General features: G+C 40.8%; 1 protein-coding gene across 11 annotated transcripts in view; it reads right to left on the bottom strand.

Annotated features, from left to right (window-relative positions):
- phldb1b (pleckstrin homology-like domain, family B, member 1b) overlaps positions 1–27,317 on the bottom strand; it is a 119,024-nt gene that overhangs the window by 47,683 nt on the left and 44,024 nt on the right. For all 11 annotated transcript variants that reach the window (XM_078246843.1, XM_078246846.1, XM_078246847.1 and 8 more), the window contains 2 exons: positions 9,515–9,640; positions 218–1,728 (listed from right to left, as the gene is read on the bottom strand). In XM_078246843.1, coding sequence (XP_078102969.1) covers positions 218–1,728; positions 9,515–9,640 — 1,637 coding nt within the window. The remainder of the gene's footprint in view (positions 1–217; positions 1,729–9,514; positions 9,641–27,317) is intronic.

The following is a 27,317-nucleotide window of genomic DNA, read 5'->3' as shown; positions in this document are numbered from 1 at the left end:
AGCAATAATTTATTTAGAAAAATACAACGTTTCGGTCTCAGACCTTCATCAGGTAAATTCCTTACATTCCTTAAATTTACCTGATGAAGGTCTAAGACCGAAACGTTGTATTTTTCTAAATAGATTATTGCTTGCGTAATGGTCAGTGTGCGGGACTCTTCTCTAAAATGTAAACTAAGTAACAGTAGTTTCCTAGTGACGTGTGTTCCTGACTCACCAGTCTCTCCATTTCCTGCTCTCGAAGCCTCTCCTCTCTCTGTCGTCGGTGGTACTCCAGCAGCTCGTCCTCGTTGTCGCTGATCTCTGTGATGCTGTTCTTTCTCTCCCTCATCCCGGGGTGGGGTCTCCCTGCGGACATCTTCCTTTGGCTCCTGGGACTGGCTACGGGGGACGAGCCAGGCAGAGAGCCCAGACTGTAAGCAGGTGACAGGGAATTCCCAAAGCTCGCCTTCCGTACTCCCGCACCACCACCACCACCACCACCCCCCTCCATCATTATAGAGGTAGGCGACGGACTCCGGGCTCGAATCCCCCTGCTGCACGTCGGCTCCTCGGATGTAGATCCGGTCTTGCGTCGGAGCCTGGGACTCTCTGGGATAAGCTTGCCCAGACTCGAGGGGCTATCTGGAGTTCTCAAGGTGGGGATTGTCCCTGGAAGCGCCCCTGGGAGTACCGGGACCCCTCTCCGAGCCATGGAGGGGCTAAGAGGTGGCAGCTCTCTCATACTGCTGCCCCCTCCACTGCTGCCATTCAGCTCCATGTTTCTCCTGACCATGCGAGGGCTTTCAGGGGGCTGCAGCGAACGTGGATGCTGCTGAAGCGGCGATCCTTGGATGATGTGGACGATGGGGTCCAAGGGAGGCTGGAAGGCTCTGGTGGGTTGGGAAAACTGCCTGGAGGGGCTGGACGTTAGAGCACTATCAGCTAGACTGGTCTGCTCCCTGAAAGGGCTGGCAGGTCTTTCCTGGAGCACTGTGGTTGTCTTGGTCCTGGGACTAGAGGGAGATGGGGATGGACAGGTAGGGAATTTGGGAGTGAGTCTTGGGCTACTTGGCACAATGTTTCTACTGCTGAGAGATTCATTAGAGGACAGAAGAGTCTGCCGGGGGCTCTCAGACCCATCTTGGCCTAGTCCTCTGCGGCTTGGCTTAGGGCTTGGAGGAGCCTCTGTTAAAACCTTCCTCTGCAGCCTGGGGCTTTCCTGAACCTTGAGGCCCACCCCACCGCTGCTGAAGTTAGGCAGTATGGTCCGTGGCTGGGGTACAGGCGGAGGCTGGGTGGTGAAGTTGTAGCTGGAGGAGCGTACAGGCACTGGCGGCAGAGAAGAACTCTGGTCCTGGGGTCCTCCACTAGGAGACGGGCTTGTAAAGCTCCCACTGCTGGCCGCTGAGGGGGAGGAGAGAGGCGAGAAGGGAGGGGATGTATTGTCATAGCTGGACCCCACGGACATGGCCCCTGGGCTGGTAGGAGGGGACAGCAAATACCGGCCACCTCCATTGACCATGGGCGACAGGGGGGAGTGGGGAATGGGTTGGCCTCCGGGAGGCTTTTTGCCCTCCGAGGAAGAAGGCTGGGGGTCATCCATGACTAGGGAGTCCATGATGTCCTGGAGGTCCTTCTCAATAGAGCTGACGATTGCACTGTGCTCAGACTGCACTCTCTCTCCAGGAGATGGAGGAGACCGGGCTGGACTGGCCTGGTGATTCCCATTGACGAAGCTCTCCGTGTCTGAGCAAAAGAAGACAGAAAACAACTGTCATTGGCCTTTGTCTAATAAAACAAAACCAACAAATGGGTACAAAACAGAACACAGTTATGTTTAATCCCTGGGGCAACAGAGTATTAATTGGGAGTCTAAATTATACTCAAACTGTAGAATTCAAACAAACTCTTAACCAGTGTTCCAAGCTATTAAATGCCATATAGTTTATCAAACCTCAACATAGCGATATGTTGGAATGACCTTTCCTTAATTCGAAGCAAATGCACCAAATACTACAACAAAGCTCCTTCAGCGGCGTTCAGACCCAGATTAGAAGTGGGTCAAAAAACATAGCCTCCTCTTTTGTTTTCAAGAGAGCAATCCATCGGCGATGGGGGTCCTGATGCTGAGGCCTAAATTGGCCCTGGCAATGTAAATGCAACATCATCTGGCAAGGGTCCTGCACTAGTCAATCAAATCTGTGCTAGCCCACATTCCTAGTAGATTACTTGCAACGTGAAATTGTCAGATGAAGGATGAACTGATTGCCACTATGATAACTTCCCAGAGTTGTAAAATACAGTCTCACAGCACTTTGTTATTTAATTCTTAGTCTTTTATCAGCCAAAATAGCTTTCTCACAGTTCTCTTTATCACTGGCCTGAGCTATTAACACAAGTACCTTCCTAACTACTGTACCTAGCATGCTTGTTAAGCTAATAGCGAATTGTTATGAACAAGCTAAAACGAAAGCAGTCTGTAACTGTTTCTTAGTTTGCCACGAATCTTAACATTTTCCAGCCCAGTGTAGAAGCCGTGCAGACAGGTAAGTGTAAGGGCAGAGGAGGGATTAGTGGTGAGGAAAGAAGGAGGGGCACAGCCGAGGAGACGAACAGACAAACAGGCCTTTGCATTGGATAGGGATCAGGAGAAAATGTGCCTACATAACCCAATTACTGTGTGGCCCGAAAGCAACATAGGACACGGGCTGGGTAATCTAATCTTAACCGTCTCTCTCTCTCTCTCTAATGTCAGTATAGTAGATTATTACAACAGAAACGCATGGCCACGTGGGAGATTCACCAGCATGGCCTTGAGGCAGGGATCAGAGCACAGATCAGGTTTTAATAATGCTAAATAAAATCTGTTTAAATAGAGTGGTCTGTTTAAATGGAAACATGAAGATAATTGTAGCGCAGAGTCATCAGTGCAAACACTGAGAGGTAATAGAAGACAAGATAATAGAGCTGTCATGTCCAATAGTGATGTAATAACATTAGAAATCATAGAAAATGACTGTGGGATAGAGTAATAATTACACAAACAAAAAACAGAATAACATAGAAGTCAATGTTGTCTATTTGTTGATGATGATGTCAGAGAGAGAGAGAGATGTCCCAGATGCAAAACTGCTCTGAAATATAGAAGCTCACAAATAATGCATTAGCTGTGCTTATTCAACAGAGATGGGAGCCGCTTCCTGCCTGCTCCCTTTTAATGACTCTGCCACACAATAAAGCACTGCCTTCATGACAGCCTGACCACAAAAAATCGTATTATAGTTTCATGCTAATTTTATGGCGTTAAGGTCTGCAGGAGGTCTACCCGTTTAGCAACGCATGAATGTCAATGTCACATCCATCGTGTCTAACAGACAACAAACCGGCTTGGTTCTTGTGTATGTACAGTCAAAAACGACGGGGGTGGGGTGACAAAAATGTAAGCAACCTTTTGCTGAGGGAAAGCCCGTGCAATGATGTCATGGTATACAGTCTATCGCCTCGAGTGCACCATGCCAAACTTCATTTGAAAAAAACGGCAATTTAATGTTAGCTTACCTGCCTGTAAAACGGCGTGTCAGATATACTATGACTTAAGACATTTTCTTACATGTGGAGACCTCTACAATTCGGCATCAATTACATCGTCAATAAGCTTATAGTTGCTTAAACATAGGCTGGGTTCATCTGACATTCCCTAAATTTCCCCTAATCAGAGCACATTCTGATATTGTGAACCAAGCAAAAAATGCGATTATTTTTCCGAATGAAGGACATTTTTATTGATAATCTGCATGCTGAATGAAGAATGAAATTCCAATGAATCGAATTAAGTATGTAATTATGTCCTACGCTGTGTGCACCTTTCCAGAAAAGCAAGTGAACATAAAATCGACACATTTTTAATGGAGTTTGGCGTGTGACCGGTTCGTATCACTTGTCTTGCCCAAAGCTCAGGCATTAAGCAGTAGGGTTACTCACATGAAGGAATAAAACTGCGACCCGGTCAGTTTCAGTGCGGTTCACCTGATATGACACACACTTCCTCCGGACACCGGTTACATACCGGGTCTGACGGAGCCCTGCCGTGCCTGGCTCCACACACACCGAGGGAGATCAGAAATTCACCACCGAGGTGATATTTCAGCCGGGGGTTGGGGTACTAGGCACCGCTGCTGCCTCCCGTACCACTGGTGTCAAGTTACTTAAAACGTAACAGCACATTTCCGGTCAAGGCCTTCAGAATAAAACCACAGCTTCCTTTAAGCGCACATGCTAAATAATGTGTAGGCTAAATGTGCTGTAATGGCTAATACGAGCACATACTACAAGGTAAACATATAGTATGTTCATCTCAAGGTTTCCTAAGGTTGCGAAAGGTCAAATACCAACACTGTCCTTATTGCTATAATACTGGCTTTATACATTTAGGGCGCACATGAATTCAAACATGAGACCAGATTGCTCAGAAGAACAGCTCTCTTAAACGGTGTTTTTCTTTAAACGAACAATGTTATTTTATTGTGAAGGTAAACTCGTCTTACTTCCAGTGCTATGGCTACCTTGACATAGCTCTTCCTTTCCAGGGTGAAGTGAACTATTGCGAGATTTACAGCACTGTTTTAAACTGTCACAGCAGTGGATTTTATAGCTTGTCGTTGTTATTGTCACTATAACGCGGATGCTGTCAGTTTTAGATGAGACTGGGGATAGAACCATCAATTAATGATCATCTGGACAGCAAACTTGCACTATGCTGATATTGGCATGAATAACAACTAAATTAACTGGATGAATTGTATTTTACCATCATAAAAATGGATAGACTGTTGTCATACAGTGGCAATGGCAAGACAGCTTTTTATAAGCAAGTCTGATTACCAGAGCAACACATTAGCTTAAAAAGGAACAACTTCCAAGTTGGGAAAAATGTTTTAGAGTGGAAGTTAATCCTATAAAATCCGAGATTCTCAATCTTTTTTCAACCAAAGACCCTTACAAGATAGAGAATATACCCGGGACCCCCTCATGTATTTTTTTTTTTTATATACACTTCTATAGTTTTAGTTATGTAAAAAGAACAAAACAAGAGTAATAGCCTATTATAGATATAAAACACGCATTGACAAAGACTAATCTATGAACTGGTATAGATTAAAAAAATTAAATATTATTCGTTGAACTATGAAGCCTTTTGTAAGAAAGATTAATACAATTTTGTATATCATGATCATTTAAATGAATAAATCGAACAAACTTTTCACGGACCCCTTGGCAGAGTGCCAGGGACCCCACTTTGAGAAGCACTGCTCCTCGACATTAACTATGATTTTCAAGCCTTCAGGTTGCATTCACACAATGACAACTTAACCAACAACCATGTTTCATTTGACCATAAAACGTCACAGGCTGTTTCTTAACAGCAAGAAATCAAGCTTTTGTGGCATTCAAAACCCATCACAACATATTTCAAAACCAGTGGTGGATGAAGTTTTCAGATCCTTAAGTAATTAGTAGCAATACTGTAATATAAAAATACTCCATTACAAGTAACGTCTCAAATAAAGTTTTTTTTTAGAAAAAACAAACCTAAAGTATCAAAAGTAAAGAAAAGTGAAGTAAAAGTATTCACTAAGCTATATATTATGTGTTGTGTAATCAGCATTTTACTGTGGTAGTTGCTCAAGGTAGAGCTATTATTTTTTAACAATTGTATATACTGTTATGCTATGTTGAATGTATAGCAATGCCTCATATTTTTATAAATACATCTTGTGTTTTGTATGTAAAATGTTAATCTGCAAAAAGTAACTATAATGGTCACATAAATGTAGTGGAGTTAAAAGTACAATAGTTCCCTCATAATTGTGGTGTGAAGTAAAAGTACAGTATGACGTAGCATGAGATGGAAGTACAAATTTATACTCACGTACAGTAGTTGAGCAAATGTACATATTTAGATTTGAAATCTGTTCACAACACAGCTCTATTTACATTTGACTCTACGTATATTGAGAATAACCCTAACCCTTTCCATAATAAATACTGAGTAGAGACCTCATTGAGCTAATATAGTGAAATATTAAAGGAAAAGAGAGATTTTCCGTAGGGATGGAAATGTGGGTTTTAACTGGTTTGGAAATGGAAATGAAGGGGCAGGAAAGAGGTGCAGCCTGCTTTCAATGGCAAAAACATTCTCAGTTTGTTGTCCAAAATTGTCCAGTCCTTTTTTATTGATGGACCCTTGTTTTAATTGCATAATAAAGAAAACCATTTGAACATCAGAGATTCAACATGTGGTGGTGCCATACTGCGACCATAATAACTGCATCACGAGCATTCAGCTGTGCCTTTAGCACTGCTTTTTGCAGACTGTCGAGCAGCCAGTGACAGATAACAGTACAGCAGCCAAATCACAGGAAGATAAAGGCCTTTTATTGAAAACCGAAGCTAACAAATAGAGGGACGGTGGGTGGGTGCAAGAAGGGACTGGAGGGGAAACCCAGGGAGGGAGGGTGCAGAGATGGCAGACAGTAGAATGGAACTGGAGGTTTATAAATAGTCTCTGAAAAAGATACTGTAACGCCAGCCGTCGGCCACTTTAAGTAAGCAGCTCAGAGCCACAAAAGCTGTCTGCTTGGCCAGGCACAGAGGCACAGGAAATGTCCAATCAGTGAATAGATGGTAGCTGAAAGACGGCTGGCTAAAAGACAGCTGGTTAGTGGACCATGACTGACCTGGCAAAGCTCGTCAAAACTGAACAACAGACAGGTGAATGTGACCTGCATCATAAAGATACAGTAGCACTGCGGTGTTGCGGTGTCATACTAAATGTCTTTAAAAGCTGATCAAAAGCATTGATGATACAAGTACAACTGGTCAATACGAACATGGCAGTGCAGCGGTGAGCTTTTTTCTCTCACATCACATTTGATTGGAATTGATTGGGTTGTGTGTCTCTAACTTTCTCAACTTGGAATAAATTCTGAAGGTTTTCTTTTTTCCTGACATTGGGACTCACATGGTACGCCATCACCCAGAGAATAAGACGTGGACGAACAACAACCTAAAGTACCTAACATGCCAGTCAACCATTGCACTCTTTCAATGCTCTAAACTCCCACCGAACTCTGAACGAAAAGCTCTTTTTATTTAACAGTTTTATTTTATACTTGAATTAAATGTATTTGAAAGCTGGCCAAAGCTTGGCACTTTTGCCAACATATAAGTAATATCAAACTACATTTAATTTGTTGTGTTTCTTTTCTTTTAAAGTGTATGTCTACTGCAATCACATGGGAAAAGTAACTACATTTACATACTGTGAATTTTTTTTTTTTTTTAAACCGGGAATCGTTTTTGAATCGAAAATCAATATTGAATCGAGTAGGGGGAAGCCATGAGGGGCCGACTCTTTGTTAAAGTACTAGTGACTCCTACTGCCTGGTCTGTCTCCACTGTCCCTTCCATCTCTACATCCTCCCCTGGCCATTGGTCATTTCACAGTGTAAGAAGAGAAGTAAAATCCACCAATAGATACAGGTAAGCTTTGGTTTGTCATTCCCCAATAATTGTACCATTATTTACAGGTACATCGTGGTAGTAATATTATAAAGGGACAAAAATGACATTGGAAGAAAGGCTACTGAGTTGTACTTAGGGTATTGCCGAAGCCCCAAGGAACAGAGCTGGGCCAAAATTTGAAACTTTACGTTCAATTACATTAAAAAGACTCGAAGATACACATGACTACATTATCTTTGTTCCATTATGTGTGTGTGTGGAGCCAGTTTACTCTGCCAGAGAAGGACTCTTGTGGGAATGCTCCATACGCCAAATCCAGGGAAGCTGAAAAGCTCTTTTCCATTTTTTCACTTTTTTGCTCAGTGAGCAACTTTCATTGGAACATGTTCACGTAATATGGTATCCAGTTTGCTTCATACATCCATATTACTACCACAGTGACACGCTTTTGTACTCCCGGGTATTTTAAGGGGGCAATGAGTAAGGGTTTACTGCCTTATAGCACCAACTGACCATAATACTGCATATTAGCAGGGTTCAGCCTCGATAGACGTGTACTATAAATTGATATTATTGTTTTATTTTGTACAGAAAAGCTGGAAAAAAAGCTGTATCCTTATAAAAAAAGAAAAGTAGGTTAATTGGGTTTAGCTAGGTTTGCCCTCCATAATAGCTCTGGCCTCTGGTCTAGAGTTCATACACAGATAACAAGTCTAAGTGTTTCCAAGTCGATATGACAGATATGCCCAGATTATCATGGGAGTGGTATAAACAGGTTTCATCTGAATGAAACTCAGGAATGCATAATTGAAGGAAATTATATGTTTCTAAACAACGGAAGGCTTTCATTACTGCATCAGGAGGTCCACAGCACCCTGCATGCCTGTATTCTATACTTATCCCCTGGTGGCAGACAGTGTCAACAGTGGAAATAACAAGATGCTATGACAGATCCCTGGTAGTAGAGCTAGCCAAGAAAAGGTACACTTACAGTTGTGCGGCTGTCATGAGGAGCGCTCAGAACATACACACACACACACACACACACACACACACACACACACACACACACACACACACACACACACACACACACACACGCAAGCAGCTGAAAACTTTGCCTGGAGACGCAGAGGAATGAGATGCTCATAAAACATGCATGGTGTGAACTCCAGCCCCAGGTCCCAGCTGGGCACCATTCAGGCTGCAGGGTTTAACGAATACTGCATTTTAAAGGCTGATGCTGTCAACAACGCTGTTGAAACCGAGCTGCAAACAGGCATGCTAGGAAATTCATGCTTTAGTTTAATGCAGTTATGTTCAAATATGAACATTGTGGGGCCTAAAAAATGATGAAAAGTTTCTATTTCACAAATAATATTTCTTTTGTCAGAGTGGAAAAGTCACTGAAACCAACTCAGTACAATCAGGTGGGTTTAGAGCTCTTACAGCAAGAGTAGTGGAAACAAATAGTCTTTAAAGCAGGAACTCATGTCTGAAAATACAATGAATAATCAAAATAAAAACAAAGACAATCAAATTGCATTGCATGTTAACATACTAATATTAGAGCCATGTATTGGCCCAGTATTGTATATCACCAAATGAATCTACTCCCAATAGTCACAGAAGGCTTCTACACTTCCTCCCCCCTTGCCAGGCTATGAAAAAGAAAAAATGCCGGGGGTTTACTGCTGTGCAAACATCCACCTGTAAAATACACTGCCTTGCTGCTCTGCCTCACCACCCGTCTGTTGCGCGCTAAAACAATCCGGCCCATTCATTCACACAGACCAAGCTGAAACTGGAACTCCAGGAGCGAAAATGCCTTTTTAGGCTATATTATTCATGTGACAAAAGGTCAGTTTTTATTCACACTGGGCCCATGTTTGTGGAAGAAGAAAACCCTGACATGATTTTAAAAGCAACACGGCTGAGTGAAAACAGGCTGAAAATACAGTAAAAATACCTAACGGGTGTAATATGAGCATGCATGATCATACAGTACCTGGGCATAGTCTGTAGTCCCTGGTGGAGACACTTCCTCCCTGGGGCACCATGCTCTTCATCCTGTAGGCTTCTTCAGGGTGGTTGAAGCGGAAGAAGGCTGACTGGCCAAAACACAGCATACAGCCTGGAAAACAGCACATACATGCTTTGTGTTAATTGGATTTCACAGAACCCACATTTTAAAGTGTGTGAGTAAATTTATCTTGACATTTTAATTTAAAATTTGGCCCACTATCGCTCCAGTGATCAACTGAGCTGACAGTTTGACATTTTGGGAAATAGTGCTTTCTTGCTGACAGATGAAAAGATGGACATTACTAGCTAACGCTAAATAATCTAAATGATGTCAAGATGGCAAGCTATTCCTTTAAGTTGACCAAGGATCAAGCATTCAAACAGAGGACAGAGACACAGAGCACTGTGATAATAGCCAAAAGAGAGGTAAGTAAGGTGAAGAACAGGCATTAGAGTCATTCTGTGAAGGGGTGAAAGCAGTGCAAAGTGCTCAAACAGGAATCAACAACACAAAGAGGATGTGCCGACTCAGACGACAAGCAGGAACTCATGTCTGAAAATACAATGAATAATCAAAATAAAAACAAAGGCAATCTAATTGCATTGCATGTTAACATACTAATATTAGAGCCATGTGTTCACCGTCATCAGTACAGTCATATGAGAAAACTAAGCGTGAGAGCACAGAGTCCCTGGTCACTACATAACTTTGAGTTGATTAACTGAGATGAGAAAAATTGCAGCCAATATAGAAAACTGAGTGGAGTCAAGATCTTTAAGTATCATAAAAGTTTGGACTTTGCACCAAAATGAGACATTTATTAGTTGCACTAAAAAACACATTTGTATTTGCATCTCAAAATCTAAAGATAGGTTTTCCTTTCTGGGTAGGAGGAAGCTGCATCAGAAGTGTAAATGGATTTTTTAATTAGTAAAATACCCCCAACATCAAATAAGTTTGTCTTCTTCTCTCGCTAATTAAAAATCCCATCAGTTTATCCAGTTGAACTATCTGATGTGCCTCGCCCAGACATCCTGCTCCTTCAGGAAATACTTCCAATTAAGGAGATAAGATGCTTCTGAAAATGCGGTTTCGGAACCTATTTAAGCCCACAGTAAACAAAGTGATGACAGACCAAATCTTCTAATTAAAGGATATTCAGTTTGTTAGGGGTTTGTTGGCAAATGTTCCAGTCGATACCAGCCTATGACTCATTTTAGGGTTTTCAGGTGGATTGGTGCATTTGTTGTTATTAGGGTATGTTCAGACCAAACGCAAAGCGAATTTGCAGACGTGATTACATACAAAGTGAATGCTAAAGACACAAATATGTGTCCACCCAAGTTTAAAAGTTTCAACTTGAATAATGTGCATGATGCTGTGTAGCGAAAGCCGATCAGCATTGAGATTCACCTGACGTCACCGAAAATGTAGGACAATCTTACTGTCATTGTGTGTGGGCATCCCAAGGTCTATGACTCAGGAATGGTACTGCACAGAGACAGAACAAAAAAGAAGAGGGCCTTGAGAAAATGAGCGAAGCCACAGGATTACATGGTAAGTGCTGAAAATACGTATGTTATTTGATTCCAGCTATCGGTTGTACTTTACTACAAACCAAGTTAGCAGTTACAACGTTGTAAAGTGAGTAACGTAAGGGTGAATATTCGCGGGTTGCAAGATACTCCAAAAAACACTACAGTAGCTGCGAGTAACGTGAGGCGAAAATTTGCCCTCACCGCTCTAATCAACTTTGATTACGGCTGCAGCAGGCAGTAAAAGCTCCGATAAACTGATAGAAAAAGGCAGCAACTAGCTGGTTAACATAGTGAAGCATTTAGCAGGTAAAGAGCCACATATTTCCCTCAGGAGTTGGTGGAGAATTCTCACCATGATTCACTATTATTCAAAGTAGAGCCTCGATACAAACATTTGGTGATTTCCGATATATCTGCTGATATATATTTTTTTTAAAATGCAGAAAATGTCCCTAACATTAGTTATTTGTAGTTATTTATGAGTCCTGACTAAAATAATATGATAATGCAGTTTGTTTTATTGTCGCAACAGAACAGAGGAACATCAAAATATATTAAAGTTCTGATGAATAAAATGTATAAAAATACAAACTTAAGATATGAAACTTAAAATCCTTTGAACAAAAACACAATAACAAAAAAAAAGAATCAGTGTTGCCAAGAGGGATGTTGTAGAGCGCCCTCTGGTGGACAAACAATGCAGTCGCCAACACTCATAACATGGTTTCTTCCGTTTTTATTTAATTTTTTATTTTATCGGCCATTATAAATGCTGACACCGATAGTGTCCGGAGGAAAATGCCTAATATCGGCCCACCAATATATATGTCGGGCTGGCTCTAGTTCAAAGTAAAACACTGTTCACATGATGGTTGTGTGGTGTTGTCCACCGGTGTACACTGAGTGTCGAAAATAAAAAGAAACTGCTAATGTTGTTTTTGGTTTAAGGTGTCTGTTGTGAGAAGCAGCAGGCACAGAATATTATTAAAGCCATTAGTCAGTGTTGATCCTCACACTGATCAGGCCTTTACATGACACTACCCAACAAACACACTCAGTCTCTATGGTACTATCAATCGCATCCACTTACCATCCTGGTTTGAAATGTCAAAACACAAAATGCACATAACTAATTCATCCCCTTCAGGTGCCACAAGCTCGATAACAGATAAGCAATCTCATGTTCATCGCTTTCTCAATATAGCACCATTGTCCTGCTGCGATAACGAGGTAAAGGTCTTCCGGCCCTGGCAGAGATAAGATCCCTGTCTGTCGTCAGTGGAGAACACAAGGCATAAGGTAAAGACGGAAACTTCTCCATTACACAAGAGGCTGCGGTGATGTACAACAAAGCCAGATGCCCTTTTATTTTGAACAGACACACACTGACAGCTTGGGAAGAAGGCACCTGATTACATCATGGCGAGCTGTGGCCAAGGACACAACTGAGCGACGATGGAAAATAGATGTTTGTTCAGTTTTAACAAGTGGTGTTACATGCAGGCCATAGACCAGTTTCTCAAGAAAATATATTCCTTTCTGGGTTTTTTCTGTTAATATTATGTACTATCATTTTATTCACACAAACCTTTTTAAAGTGCATCCATTATCTATACCCTAGCACACAAGTTAGGACTTCATCCGCTTGCGAAGAATTGCTGACTAGTACAGTGGTGGTGCTAAATACCAGTTAATTGACACTTTCCATTGGTACAATAAATGTCACATGCCAACATGAGCCGTCCAAATGCTGCACTTTGCTTATTTGCATTAGTATTTCTTTTTCACCATCAGTATCTGTATGTGGAGTAAAGAGGCCAGTTTTAAAAATTTCCATCAGCATTCCCTTCAGTGGTTACGACACCGTCCCCAACATAATTTTGGTTGGTATTTTCCACAGTTGAAATTCTTTCTGTCGATGTTTGGAAGTCTCGTCAGCGGGAAAATGAGTGAACCATGAGTCTGGTCATGAAAGGGAAAAACAAAAAAAGATGCTGAATAGGATATTTGAAAGCAGTCATCAGGATGTTAATGCTGTGGTCTGCAGAGCCACGTCAGCCCAGCCACCGTGTCTTCATGCTCTCCGCTTCAGCAGTCATCCGACTCCCTCACCTAGCTCCTGTTTCCTCTGGATCCTGGCAGCAGCGCTGCTCTCCCTACAGCACACACTCCTACATCTGACTTGCGCTAACATGATCTCCCTGGTGGAGATCAATTCAACCACTTCCAAGGAAAATGCTGGTTAAAATAATGTAGCTTGAAGTGGTGTGTATCGGACACGTCATTGTGGCAAACTCATCTCTCACTCTGAGATCTGGAGGGGTTTGGCGACGGCTCTGTGGCACACTGCGTCAGCATTACTACGCAGTTTTGTCAAACAATGAACTTCGGAAGGTTTGAGGGTTTGGGAAAACAATGACTAAGGACAGACTAAGGTTAATAACTGCACTGTAAGAACTGTGGGTTTGCCTAATGATATATTTTTCCAATATGTGCCTGTCATCAGTCAAATTGATCAAATTAAGATCATATATTGATGTTGTTTCATTGTATATGTATTGTATTATTGATTAATATTCCACTGGCTGTCAATTGAAAGCTCTTAACTTAAAAAAGATAGTATTTCACATCAGCCTATATATATATATATATATATATATATATATATATATATATATATATATATATATATATATATATATATATATATATATATATTATGTTCTCTCAGGTATAGACATGAAAGACAGGAAAGTGAAAATGAACTGACAGGTTGCAGACTAATACTCTTGTCTTTTCTTGTCTTGTTTTCTAATACAAAATTCATAGATGTCTATTAACATTGGAATAATACATCACACTATTCTGCAGTATCATAGCACTTCCTTTTAAATTCACATTAGCTAACGTAGATAATTCCACAGCATATTGTACACAATATATGCTTACATCTTCACACTCAGGAATTCCCGCCACACATCAATTGCTAAAGCCCAGTTGAAGTTGAAATTTAACCAACTTCCAAAGACTGGTTCTGGTACCAAATGCAACGTAAATTATAGAGTGTGGCCTTGACGTACTGAATCTGTAAAGTGTGCTGAGATAACTTCTGTTATGATTTGACACTATAAATAAAAATGAATGGAAATTGTTTTTAATTAAATGTCTTGTAGCAGTGTTTCCCACAGGCTGGGAACTTATTTGTGGTGACCGATGATGCTCCAGGGAGGTGCATTCATGGGCTTCATAGAGACTGGACTCCATACACTATCTGTGAGTATATCCTACCCAGCAGCGACAGCATTGTTCAGTGTGGCTTTACCGTTTGTATGTGTGGACATGCAGGCCACAGTGGTGCGGAGGCTGCTGCAAGCTGATGGATGAGCGGAGACATTTCTCCTCCCCTACACTGTTCTCTCAGCACAAACTGCTGCTGGCATGGCAGCTGACACTCACTCACTCACTGACTGAGTCCTCTGCTGGCCCCAAGGGAGCCTGCCCCTACACCTCAGCAGCCTACGGGCCTCGTGTTGTGTGTGTGTGTGTGTGTGTGTGACCGGAGAGAGGCCACCAGGGATCAGAACATGATGAGTCAGCATACAGAGACACTGTATTGTCCTCTGACAGAAAATAATGGCCACTCAAAAAAGTTCACCCATCTTTTTTACATGCAAAATTGATTTTAGTACAGTTTTAGGTGTGTTTTTTTTTTTTTATAACTACCAATAAATAGAAATACCTGGACATTTCATCAAACTCACATAAAAAGCAATTACAACGTTTTACAATGTACTGGAATGCATTACATCACACAAAACGCCACACGTTTGTAAAACTAAAATCTTAATAATTCATTTTGGTGACCTGGTTAAGGCGCCGATCAAGAACTGCAGTGTCCCTGGTTCTTCCAGCTGGGGACCTTTGATACACGTCATCTCCTGCCTCACTCTCTCTTCATTTCCTGTCACCTTTCAACTATCAAATACAGACATAAAAATGCCTGAAAAACGTATTTAGGAAAACACATTTTGTCTCAACAGTTTGTGTGGAATAGCTTGGGACAATTTGTAAAACACAGAATGATCATCATTTTCTGATTGCACCAAAAGTTCATATACTGCCTTCTGTTGACATCATAGGAAACAAGACTGTCAAATTATGCTTGAGTGAAATAAAACAAAGTGTCCAGTCATAGACAATGACCTCAGCATCTGACAATTCTCTGGGACGTTCAGCAGACTGAATGAACAATGTTCAAAAGCATCGGCTCCCACTGGACCACAAGGATATTTGTATGCTCTATTAATTTTATGAGGATGAAAACAAGCTAAATATGTGTCCCTTCATCAGTGTCTGCAGCTTCAGAACCTGCAGACACTTCTGTCTAAAGCAGTAGGTTTATTGGATAAAATGCAGTCAAGATGCATTACACACTAATTATGGGCGAAGGTCAATGGGTATCGACAAGTGGTTAAAGATGAGGATAAATAGGTGGATTCAGAGAATTACCAACTAAACAAATCATAGTAGGATTGTTTAAGGTTCTGTATGTTTTTGTAATGAAATTAAACCCCATTTGTGACACTATTGTCACAATCATTGCAGCGATAGCCAATGCATTGTTTTTATCGTTAGTGGCAGAGTCGGCCATTTGCGCACTGGCTCAAATTGCCTGCCGGCACGGCGAGCAAAATCAGCCTCACTTGTTTACTGTTCACTCACCTAACGCCATATTGGAGCTGTATTAAGTTATTTGGTTACACTTTACTTGAAGGTATCTACATAAGAGTGACATGACACTGTCATGAACGTGTTATAAACATTATAAACAAGTCATAAACGTTTATGACATAACGCTTCTTTTAGTAAGTGTCATTCGGTTTTTGTCATGACAAGTCATGGTTAGGGTTAGAGTTAGGGTTCATGTGTCATGACCGTGTCATGTGTTCATGACAGTGTCATATCACTCTTATGTAGATACCTTCAAGTAAAGTGTTACCAGTTATTTTCTACTGCTGATTCACATTAAAAGCGTTCAACAAATCAATCAGGACTGAAATCTTCTTTTTTCGACTACGTTTGCATGACCTTGTGCGAATCAATTTATATTGCTCCTAATTTTCTTTTCTTTATAATCGCCGGTCCCAAAATGTATCTCAACATTTAACATTGTTGAATATTTGCCCATTTACTGACACTTAGCAATTACTCACACATCATGACATTTTCAAGCAAAACGGGCAGTAAATACAGAGAAACTGACCTTTAAAAGAGGTTTTCAATATAAAAAAAACAAACAAATTTATGGTTGAATAACAATGCAAAGCCGAAGTCATTAGCATCAATTCATGGGCTGCAGCTCAACACATGACATTTTTCCTAATTTTCCTAAGTGAAACGCTGTCGTTGAAGTCCATTACTGGCAGTCTCTTGATGCCAATTAGTACTCATCAATTCAGCCATTACAACACCACGCAGCTACTTATCATGATGGATCCTCCCGCAGCGAGGAGACACACTTTAGGGAGTGTCAGACAATAGATCTCAACAAAATAAGTGTAGATTTATGGTCCTGTGAGACAGAGTATTTATCCAGGTCCTTGGAACGGTTCAGGATATGGAGATGCTCTAAACAGGTCATGTATCTTGCTCAGTGGGGAGAGTTAGGATCATAAGTCATGTAGTTACTCTTTATAGAGCACCCACACAGTGTTGACACAGAAACTGCAGTGATTCATTTTGCAATTACAGGAATGTAATGTAATGGACACACTTGGTGTGAAGTCAATAAACTGGATATGACCGTATACAGGGAGGTCTGCTGGGACATTTCCAGCTGCAACAAAATGTAAGATCACCAAATAAAATGTTCTAGGAGGAGCAGACAGGATAGGAGCTTGTCAATAGATTATCTCAACTGTTTATGGAAACAACGTCTGTTTCTGGTCTCAAACACCAGTCTCCACCCAAACAATGGGGTTTTTTTTCCCCCCCAACATTTCTCCAGCACTGAACAGATCTGCTGCAGATGTGCCATTCTCATATTAAACAGACTGCTGGGCGGGGGCGTTTAATGAGACCAGAGAGATGCCAAACCCTAACCACGCAGAAAAATTAACCACACCTCAAAGCACTAAGTCCTTTATTTAGACTGGAAGGGCTCTAAGTGAAAGATGCTCAACACATTTATGACTTAATCTTCCTAACAAATACATAACACAACTCAATATTTGTCAGTAAATATACCCTTAGCTGTCCAAACATCACTTATTTAGCAGTGACTTGTGGTGATGACGTACAATACTGTAACAAACAAAACACCAACATACATTCTTTCCCTAACCCTATCAAGCATCTCCCTAGGTGGCCAGGGCGAGCTCTGGCTTTAACTTGTGAGGTCTCGTCTCTAAATGTCACGTTCTTTACGGTGATCAGTCATCATAGGAGCTAATCAGCTAAGGTGACAGGGAAAGGGACCCCAGTGGGGGAGGGGGGGTTGAGCTCTCTGGTGATCAACTTTCCCCCACGGCAGGGAGGGTGGTCTCTTTGGCATTTGGAAATTAAGTTTCAAAACTTGCAGCTAGCTGTAAACCCTGGTTTCAATGAGGGAACGCAAACAAGCTACTTTGGGGTAAATGAAGGACAAATGATGACACATACGCTCTGGGTTTGATTTAGATAGAATACCACTGAGCGGGTTTCTGCAGATTCAGATCTGCATGTTGAAGCTGTTTCTATTCACCCTTTTAATGCTGAAACTGGCAATTCTGGCCCCTGCGGGTACACAGATTGATTTACTGAAAGTATAGGCTTCTTTGTCCTTCCCATCAGCATGATGAAAAATTAAGATATGGATCTTGGTTTTTCTGCACCTTTAGTTAAAGCAGCATTAATTGATTTTCAGTCATTTGGGGGCAAAAAGGAGCACAACATTAAAATAGTATCACCAATCAAGTCCAATATTCCCTTTTCTCTTAGGTCTGCTTTGGTCGCCATCAACTCCTGTGAAAAAAATATCTATCCACTATATTCACCTGCTCTTTGTTGCTCAGCAGGTAGCAACAGAGGGTTTATCAGAGCTTTTTCACTGAAAACAGCTGCTGGCTGCAGCTAGAAACAAGGTAAATGAGAGCCGTGAGGCTGAACCAAAACGTAAACCAAACCAAAAAGTAGTATTTTACGGTGTTATCATGTGTTAGTGTCTGGCCAATATATTTAACAGAACACATGCTCAAAGTAAGAAAAACTATTACACCAAGACAAATGATTCACAGGGTGTCTATTAAACTCAACACATTTATATCATGTCTTATTGCTACAGTAAATTCATGGTGTTGTGCCTTTGCCTCTGACAGTCTCATGAAAAAGATCTTACACAACAGCACACATATTGACTGCATTGTTCTAGACATCCATCAGGCCCAATGAAATGTCACTTCATTAGCTACTTTTCCATGGTATTATTTGTAAAACTACTTCTCAAGAAATGTAAAAGAATCTAGAAAATTCATTTTACATCCAAGTCCAATTACTTTTACTGAAAATCTGTTTTCTATCTGATGGTTACCACATGGTGCACTAATAGGCATAAATACAAATTAAAACCAACAAAACCATGAGAGATTTTTGAGACATCCTGCTCGTCCAATTAATTCAAACTATATTTCTCTCCCATAGATCTGGTTTACCCATCCCATTATACACAGAACTTAACGAGGTACTCCGGCAATTTAGTAATGCAATTTAATTAAGTTTGGGGAGTCAAAAGAGAAAGATTTATAAAAAAAATTAAATAAAAACAATTAAAGTAAATATGGAAGCAGCAGAGGTGGAAAACTTCTGACCTCTAGGCGTTACAATGGGTCAATCTCCAAAAACAGGATCCTACATTTCCCATGATGCAGCTCTTTATACAACAGACTGAGTGATACTCCTCATGGCGAGTAAACTGAAATTGATGTGTAAAATTAGCCGTGATTTGGATCCGTGCTGTTACTGCTTGCTTTCATGTGCAGCAGTAAAATATCAGCTCCACATCTGGCCTGACCTGGTTGGCTTTAGTTATTTAAAGCATGAAGTATATCTTCTTCTTCTCTTCCCTTCACTCCTTGATAAGAACCCTCTGACCTGGGATAAGCATGTCAGGATTCTTCCAAGAACCAGCGGTTCAGGTTTGCTCCAAGGCTGAGCTCAGCAAAACCAGCTGCGGTAGAAACTGAGAACCGTTTAATCAACGGCTGTGCTTCCAACACTGTCCAACAGGAAAATATGACACATTGCCACTTTTATAAGTATAACTAAGTCATATAGGAAAGGACAGGAAGTATTGGTTAGAGGGATTGACATTACAGACTGTGTGTATGTGTGTGTGTGTGTGTGTGTGTGTGTGTGTGTGTGTGTGTGTATGTGTGCGTGCGCCCTGTGAAATCCCCCCCAGGTAATCAGTTAGATTGATTCCCTGACCGAAGTGAGAGAGAGAACAATTTCTCCCTCAACACCCCAGGAACGATTCGTCTAATCACTGCCTTCATCACAGTGAGTGCACTCCGAGTATTACTGCAACAGCAGCATCTTTCAGCCCCACACTGTGCTCCAGAGCGGCTCCACTTCAACCAAGAAACAACAAAGCCTGCTTTAAAGGTGCTACATTGAAGGATTTGTGGGCTATCGTTCATTATGTCATGTTATCAAACCCTTCTATCTGCATGGCACATCTTCAGGAGTGAGGACACACAAAGATCATCACTACCTTCCCACAAGGACACTATAACCCCCATTCTCTTATAACAGTGCACGAATACCTAAGTGGATTATAGAGCACATACTGTAATGCAAACAAGGATTGATACAGATTGAGTCGAGGTGAAAATCTCTATATATATATATATATATATATTACTTGTTAGTTGGCAAAATCAAAAACAAAAAGTCCTTTAACATTTTATCCTTACAGGTGCACTTTAATATACGATGTATACTAATGAAAATAACCGTTATACATTTAAGAAGCTGGAACCAGCAAATGTTTGGCATTTTTGCATGATAAATTACTCAAACAAAAATGTATTATTAATCTGTTGGGGGTTAATTAGCTGTCAATTAACCAATCAATTAATTGACAAATGGTTTCAGCACTAAACATGAACTCCAAGAAACGCTTCACATTTTCAGAGATTAAAAAGCAGACATATAAACTGATAATGGTGGTGGTGATGGTGCAGTGGATATGACACATGCCTTTGATGTGGGAGATCTGGGTTCAATTCCCACTGTGATACATCAACCAATGTGTGCCTGAGCAAGACACTTAACCCCTAGTTGCTCCAGAGGTGTGAGACCTCAGATATATAGCAACTGTAAGTCGCTTTGGATAAAAGTGTCAGCTAAATGACATGTAATAATGTTGTTAATTTTATGTGCATACTTTATTATTTTAAAACTGATTACTGTATTTTGTTCATTTAGTTCTAGCCGTGGTGGTATTATTCACTGATGCACTAGTGAAATTAGGCCTTGTAAAAAATAAGGATTTTGAGGAAGAATCACGCAGTGTTTTCCCAAGGTTTGTCGAAGACTAAGATGTGACGTTTATTAAATGAAGAAATATGCAATTTCACATCATTTTGGACCATTATCATTACCACCATATTTGTGCCTGACAGGTTGGAAAAGCTAGAGAAGATAATAAATAAATAAAAATCAAAAAGCTTAAAGACAAAACTTCCTTCCCACTGGGAACTACAATCTTTACATCTGAGGAAAGTCAGTCAGTTAATGCTTAGTTTTGATGATTTCACATTCATTCGGCTTAGGCGGTGCCAAAAATGGCTTGGGTGCTACACCTAAGCATTATAATGGTAGGGAAACCCATGGAATGTGCTCTTACTTACTTACCAAAGTCAAGTAATTTTAAAAAGTATATCTGTAGAATAGGTACTTAAATGTGAAACCTCTTGATTGGCTCTCCTCATTAAAGGATTACTGAAATCCATCAAGTATGATTTCAGTAATCCAAAATTCAGTATGGAGCATTTAAACTGAAAAGCCTCCACTCAGCAGGTTAATTAATTAATGCTATTTGGCAGCTAAATAGGACTAGTGACTACTGAGTCTTCTGCATGCAAGATTTACGTCATTAAATGAATTCAGAGAGCATCTATTAAAAAACCATTTACTTAATACCAGAGCCGACAGGACTGATAATTGTAAACCCTTGTGAGTATTCCTTTGGGACAACTCAGGCCAAACAGCGTTAATGCCAAATCATGCCTCAGGGATGTGTCTGCGGATGAAATATTCCATCATTTCTCTAATAACATCTCTGTGTTTTTCTTCCATCACTCTGGTATGACCACATTAAATCTTTCCAGTGTGTCGGCTTAGCCTCAAGTACATTTCCCAAAAGATTAGATCAGAGCAACCAGAGGTGGTCAGAGCGAGAACACTTCACATACTACCAGAGTGAGTTCATGCAGAGGTAGGAGAGTTTATTAAAGTGTTGCTCACACTTATCATGATATGACAAAGAAAGGCTGGTACATAAGTACATGCTCTAGTACAGTACAGTGTCTTGACTGTGTGGAGTAGCACATCAACGCCGTCTCTTCCAATCCAGCTCATGACTTTTTCTTTCTTTTGATGAGGTTTCTGTTGTTTGCACTCTTTTTTCTTTCTGGTCTAGTTTAGTGGTTATCACCAGTCATGCCAACTATCTAGTCCTTCTGTTTATTGCAAAATAAGAACAATCATGAACCACAGCATTTTTCCCAGGAAAAATATACTAGATTCTGAGGGTTGTGGATATCAAAGGGCTAGCCTATGGCTTGAATCCGTTTTGTAGTGCACTAACTTCCTATTTGTTATTTCCATCTCTTAAAGAGTGGAAAGCTGTCAGCAGAGATCAACTTAGGTAGCCTGGCGCCTAGTCTATATCCACGACGTTCCACTTCTGGGATTGCTCCAATGGCTGGATGTCCGTTACCTTACACTTTCTTTGTGTTGGAATTTAAAACTCTGGTGCTTTATGAGGACTATGGTTAACTGCTCCTCAGATCTCTGCAGGGTAAATCCAGACAGCTAGCTAGACTATCTGTCCAATCTGAGTTTTCTGATTGGTTTAAAGAAATGTCAATAAACCAGAGCATTTTCTCCCATCCCGGAATGCTGTGTGGACTAGCCACAGCGATTCAGACAGGTCTGTTGTTGTGTTCATTGATGGCTTTCTACAGATGGAAATCAACTGAATCAATCAAAGCTTTGTAGGTAGGATTGGGAATGGGGACACCATCTCCGGTGCCAGAGCCAGTAAGGGTTGTTGTAAGTCGACTTACAGAAATAACAGCCCTAAATCGGCACTAATTTATCAACATAAACGTTAACTGCTGTAAGTAACCGCTACAATACCTCTGCTTCGACTGAAGATTTCGTTGACTGGACAAATAGGTTAGTCAAACAGAAATCTGTAAACATGAGCACACAACAATTCAGCATAACTTTAAAGGTCCAATGGCATGAAAACTTCACTTTATGAGTTTTTTTAACATTAATATGAGTTCCCCCAGCCTGCCTATGGTCCCGCAGTGGCTAGAAATGTCGATAGGTGTAAACCAAGCCCTGGGTATCCTGCTCTGCCTTTGAGAAAAAGTAAGCTCAGATGGGCCAATCTGGAATCTTCCCTATATGTCGTCATAAGGGGAAAGGTTACCTCCCCTTTCTCTGCTTAACCCATGGCAAGTTGGTCAAGGCCACACCCCCACCCACCACCTTTCCCCCCCTCTCTCACCCTCAATAGCATTTAAAGCTACAGACACAGAAATTCTGTACCAAGGCTGAATTTCGGGAAATAGACTTCAGATACAATATTAGGGGATCACTAAGGCCTATATAAAAGAGACTTCAGATACAGTATTAGGGGACCACTAAGGCCAATATAAAAGAGACTTCAGATACAGTATTAGGGGACCACTAAGGCCTATATAAAAGAGACTTCAGATACAATATTAGGGGACCACTAAGGCCTATATAAAAGAGACTTCAGATACAGTATTAGGGGACCACTAAGGCCAATATAAAAGAGACTTCAGATACAGTATTAGGGGACCACTAAGGCCTATATAAAAGAGACTTCAGATACAGTATTAGGGGACCACTAAGGTCTATATAAAAGAGACTTCAGATACAGTATTAGGGGACCACTAAGGCCTATATAAAAGAGACTTCAGATACAGTATTAGGGGACCACTAAGGCCTATATAAAAGAGACTTCAGATACAGTATTAGGGGACCACTAAGGTCTATATAAAAGAGACTTCAGATACAGTATTAGGGGACCACTAAGGCCTATATAAAAGAGACTTCAGATACAGTATTAGGGGACCACTAAGGCCTATATAAAAGAGACTTCAGATACAGTATTAGGGGACCACTAAGGCCTATATAAAAGAGACTTCAGATACAGTATTAGGGGACCACTAAGGCCTATATAAAAGAGACTTCAGATACAGTATTAGGGGACCACTAAGGCCTATATAAAAGAGACTTCAGATACAGTATTAGGGGACCACTAAGGCCTATATAAAAGAGACTTCAGATACAGTATTAGGGGACCACTAAGGCCTATATAAAAGAGACTTCAGATACAGTATTAGGGGACCACTAAGGCCTATATAAAAGCATCCAAAAAGCAGCATGGCATAGGACCTTTAAGGCTACATCTTAGGAGTATTCTTTAAACCATGGCCGTGTTTGCCACAAGTGATAAAAACAGGATAATACTGAATTTCCCTTAATATCCAAAGATTATCTTCAGTCACTTGCTTTCATGATTAGGTAACATGACTGATAGCAAGTTAATGCGCACACACAGAAAACAACAAACCATCTCCTGATTAGGAACGTTGTGTTTACTTCTGGAATTACTTTTTGAAGCCAATGAAATGTTTTTCCATGAAGCAATTACTTTGTAAAATCTCACAGCAATATTTACATATTTACATTCACATAATTTTAATATATCTAAACAAGCTTACAATATAGTCTAAAGTTATTTACAGCATGAAGTACAGTCTGCTCTTCTAAAAAAGCTCAGCGGAAATCTAAAAGTGCAGTTTGGTATAGAGCTAGGCGATATGGAAAAATATCAAACATCACGATATTTGTGACCAAATACATCGATGTCGATATTGCGGCAGTATTGTAGGATTGACTATTGGTGCTTTCACAAAATATTAACAAAATTAGAGTTTTGATAAATAATTACCAATAATGTGGGTACAATGACTAAGTGGGTAAAGACAAATAATTAAAAGCTAGTAAGTCTGGTAAGTTCAGAAAATGACATCACTTTACTTTAATGCAGCCTTTAAAACCAGGAAAAGACAACACTTGTGTCATATCATGATACTACCATATCCAAAATTTAAGACGATATCTAGCCTCATATATCAATGTCGATATAATATCGATATATTGCCCAGCCCTAGTTTGGTATTATAAAGCTTCCCACTTGATACCATGATGAGAGCACTACACATACCAGCAGCAGTACTGACTGTGATTCACAGCAGAAAATCCCTGAAGCTATACATTCATGAAGCTTCGCTACACTTTACTCCACTCATCCTGTCAGCCAAAATGCATTCTCTTTGCCAAGTCTCTGTAGTTTCTGCAACTTTTAACTTACTATCAGCTAACTATGAGGAGAAACTTAGGTTATTTAGTGATTTTACCGTTGTGCGCAACAAACAAAGGCATCGCCACTAAACCACAAGCACGGGACGTCACTAAAGCGAAGAGGAGCTGCAGACAAAAGAGATGCCCAAAACTATGGCTGACAGTTGCTATGGAAAGCTGATGGTTTACAGCCTCAGCAAAGGCCAGGGAGTCAAACCCACCAGTTAATCAATGACTGCCTTTTGCCGAGCCAGGGGCCATCAAACACAGAAGCACATACCAGAGGAAGATACGGTACTGGGTTGAAAGGAGAACACAGGGAGGAGAAAGAAGACTTGAAAGAAGTGATAACAAGTTCAAACCAGTCCGACGCCAGCGAGATGCCAGGACGGAAAATATGTCGAGACAGTGGTTGCTCTTGGGCAGCTGCTTCACACACATGCTTTTGAGTTTATGTTGTGCAGCAAATTCAGTTTGCATGTGGGTCACATACAAAAATCCAGTAAACAGGTTGTGTCCTGTTATCACATTTTACAAACTGTGCTCATAGCATTACATATGGAACAAAAATATGCATTTTGTATCTTGTTGGAATGGTTTGAAAATAATCTATCATTCCTGATACTGGAATATATATTTCTGATTGATTTTTTTGTCACTTAATTAGCGAAATCACCATCAATACCTGAGGTCCCATGTAACATTTACCACATCAAAGCTGTTAAGGTTCAGAGGCATTTTCAACAAGGAAGCTCATATTTACGATCCCAGATCTGTAGTGTCTAATGTAAGAACTGTTAATAGTACTACTAACGATAGTACTACAACAAGAATATGTAAGCATGCGACAAATCAAAGTTGTGATAAAAGGGTTCCAAGTGTTCTGAAACTCAAAACCAACCTAAACCAAGAAAGACTTTATTTATCCAAATCAACTCTTTAAAAAAAAGTGGGGGTACTCACAAGAGACATCTATAAAACAGAATGGTCAAAATCAAAGCAGCAGAAAAAATCCTGAATCCTATATATCCTATAATGCAACCAGTTAGGTTTATCTTTCAATATACTCCCTTGAGAGCCACAGGAGACATCTACAACTATTTTCACAGTCTAAATAGTACTCATCCTGACAAATACACTGAACTTCATGTGTAAAACGTGCCCCTCTAAAACACTGAATCAGACCCCGCTGGTCACAGCATCCACATCACTAAGAGCATGGAGAGAGATAAGAGAGCATACTACTAAGAGCAGTATCCAGCAGGCTGTCAGCTGCTGTCTCTAGTAGACGCTCATCACAGTAACGTGTTGGAGGCTGGTTACCGCTTGTCCGAACAGATGTTCCTTGCCCCCCCCTCCTTTTCTCAGAACAAGTAAACCCAATCCCCTGCTGTTAAACATGCTCCCAGAGGCAGATGGCTGCCGACCTGAGCATCAATAAATATTAAACCAATCTACTGATCTACACGTGGTTTAGAGGAGGGCTGTTGCTCAAAGTGGCCTAACCTGTATTTGTCCGTGCTGATACCAGGCTTTCTAAGCAGATCGATTATCAGCCATGCGGGACAGATCCACATTTAATATTTTTCTTCAATGTACTCTTTGTTCATGTAATTATAAAATCCAGTGTTTGCACTGTTAGTCATTGGCCCAATCCCAAAGTGAGCCCTGAGGACTAAGGACCCACAGACTTAATTGATCTCAGGTGCTAAATGAGTGAGTGTGTGAGGCCACATGGACTCAGATAAGTATAAATGGGATTGGGACAGAACTTCACAAGATCACGTTACCTTGGCGACGTTTAATAACAAAGATGTTGCTGACACTTGCCGGTTTGGGAATTTTCATTTCAAGTTTGTTGTTTTCCACACGGCCAAGGCACAGGAGACAGCTGCCTGATTCCACATATTTTCAAACTCTTGTTTTACAAGCTGGACAACAGGTTGGTCTGTGTTCCGTGGTCGTGTGTCGTGCTGTTGTTTACCTTTGTAATTTCCGGATTTCCCTATGGTCTCCGCAGTAAACGGCACAACACTTTGAACTGTGGGTAATTCCCTTTGGGGAAGTCTGCATCGATGCAGACTCACGGAAAGGGCTCGGTAAGTGTGTACTCAAACCCTCATGCCCTTTGAAATTCGACATTGGGACAACCCTAAGCCCTTACGAATTTCGCGACAATGCGCACAAAGTCTGTGAGTCCGGACTTTGAGATTGGGCCAGTCAGTCACAGCATGCCACTGACTCAGTTTTGAGTGCCGCAGCAATCCCTGGTGTCATTTAAATTGATTTAGAAATGATACCCTGAGTTGAGGTATTGGGATTGAGAGAAAAAAATCTAATCTGAATAACTCAGCATTGCCTTGACATTAAGTACATCTTATATAATTTATCTGTGGCACCTTCCCTAATTTTGGATCTGTTGGAAGATAAGACACAATGTTTTATTTCAGGAAAACTCAAGGACATGTACTTTAAATCAAAATGTGCTAAGAGAAGTATGGATAGATACAAAAAGACGCGTGTTGTCTTTTGCTACTGGTACTCCACGCAAGCTTGTCCTGGCATGCTTGGGTTAT

This window comes from Sander vitreus, chromosome 3 (genome assembly GCF_031162955.1).
Source record: "Sander vitreus isolate 19-12246 chromosome 3, sanVit1, whole genome shotgun sequence".
In the NCBI taxonomy this organism is placed as follows: domain Eukaryota; kingdom Metazoa; phylum Chordata; class Actinopteri; order Perciformes; family Percidae; genus Sander; species Sander vitreus.
This window is presented reverse-complemented; position numbering and strand designations above follow the sequence as displayed.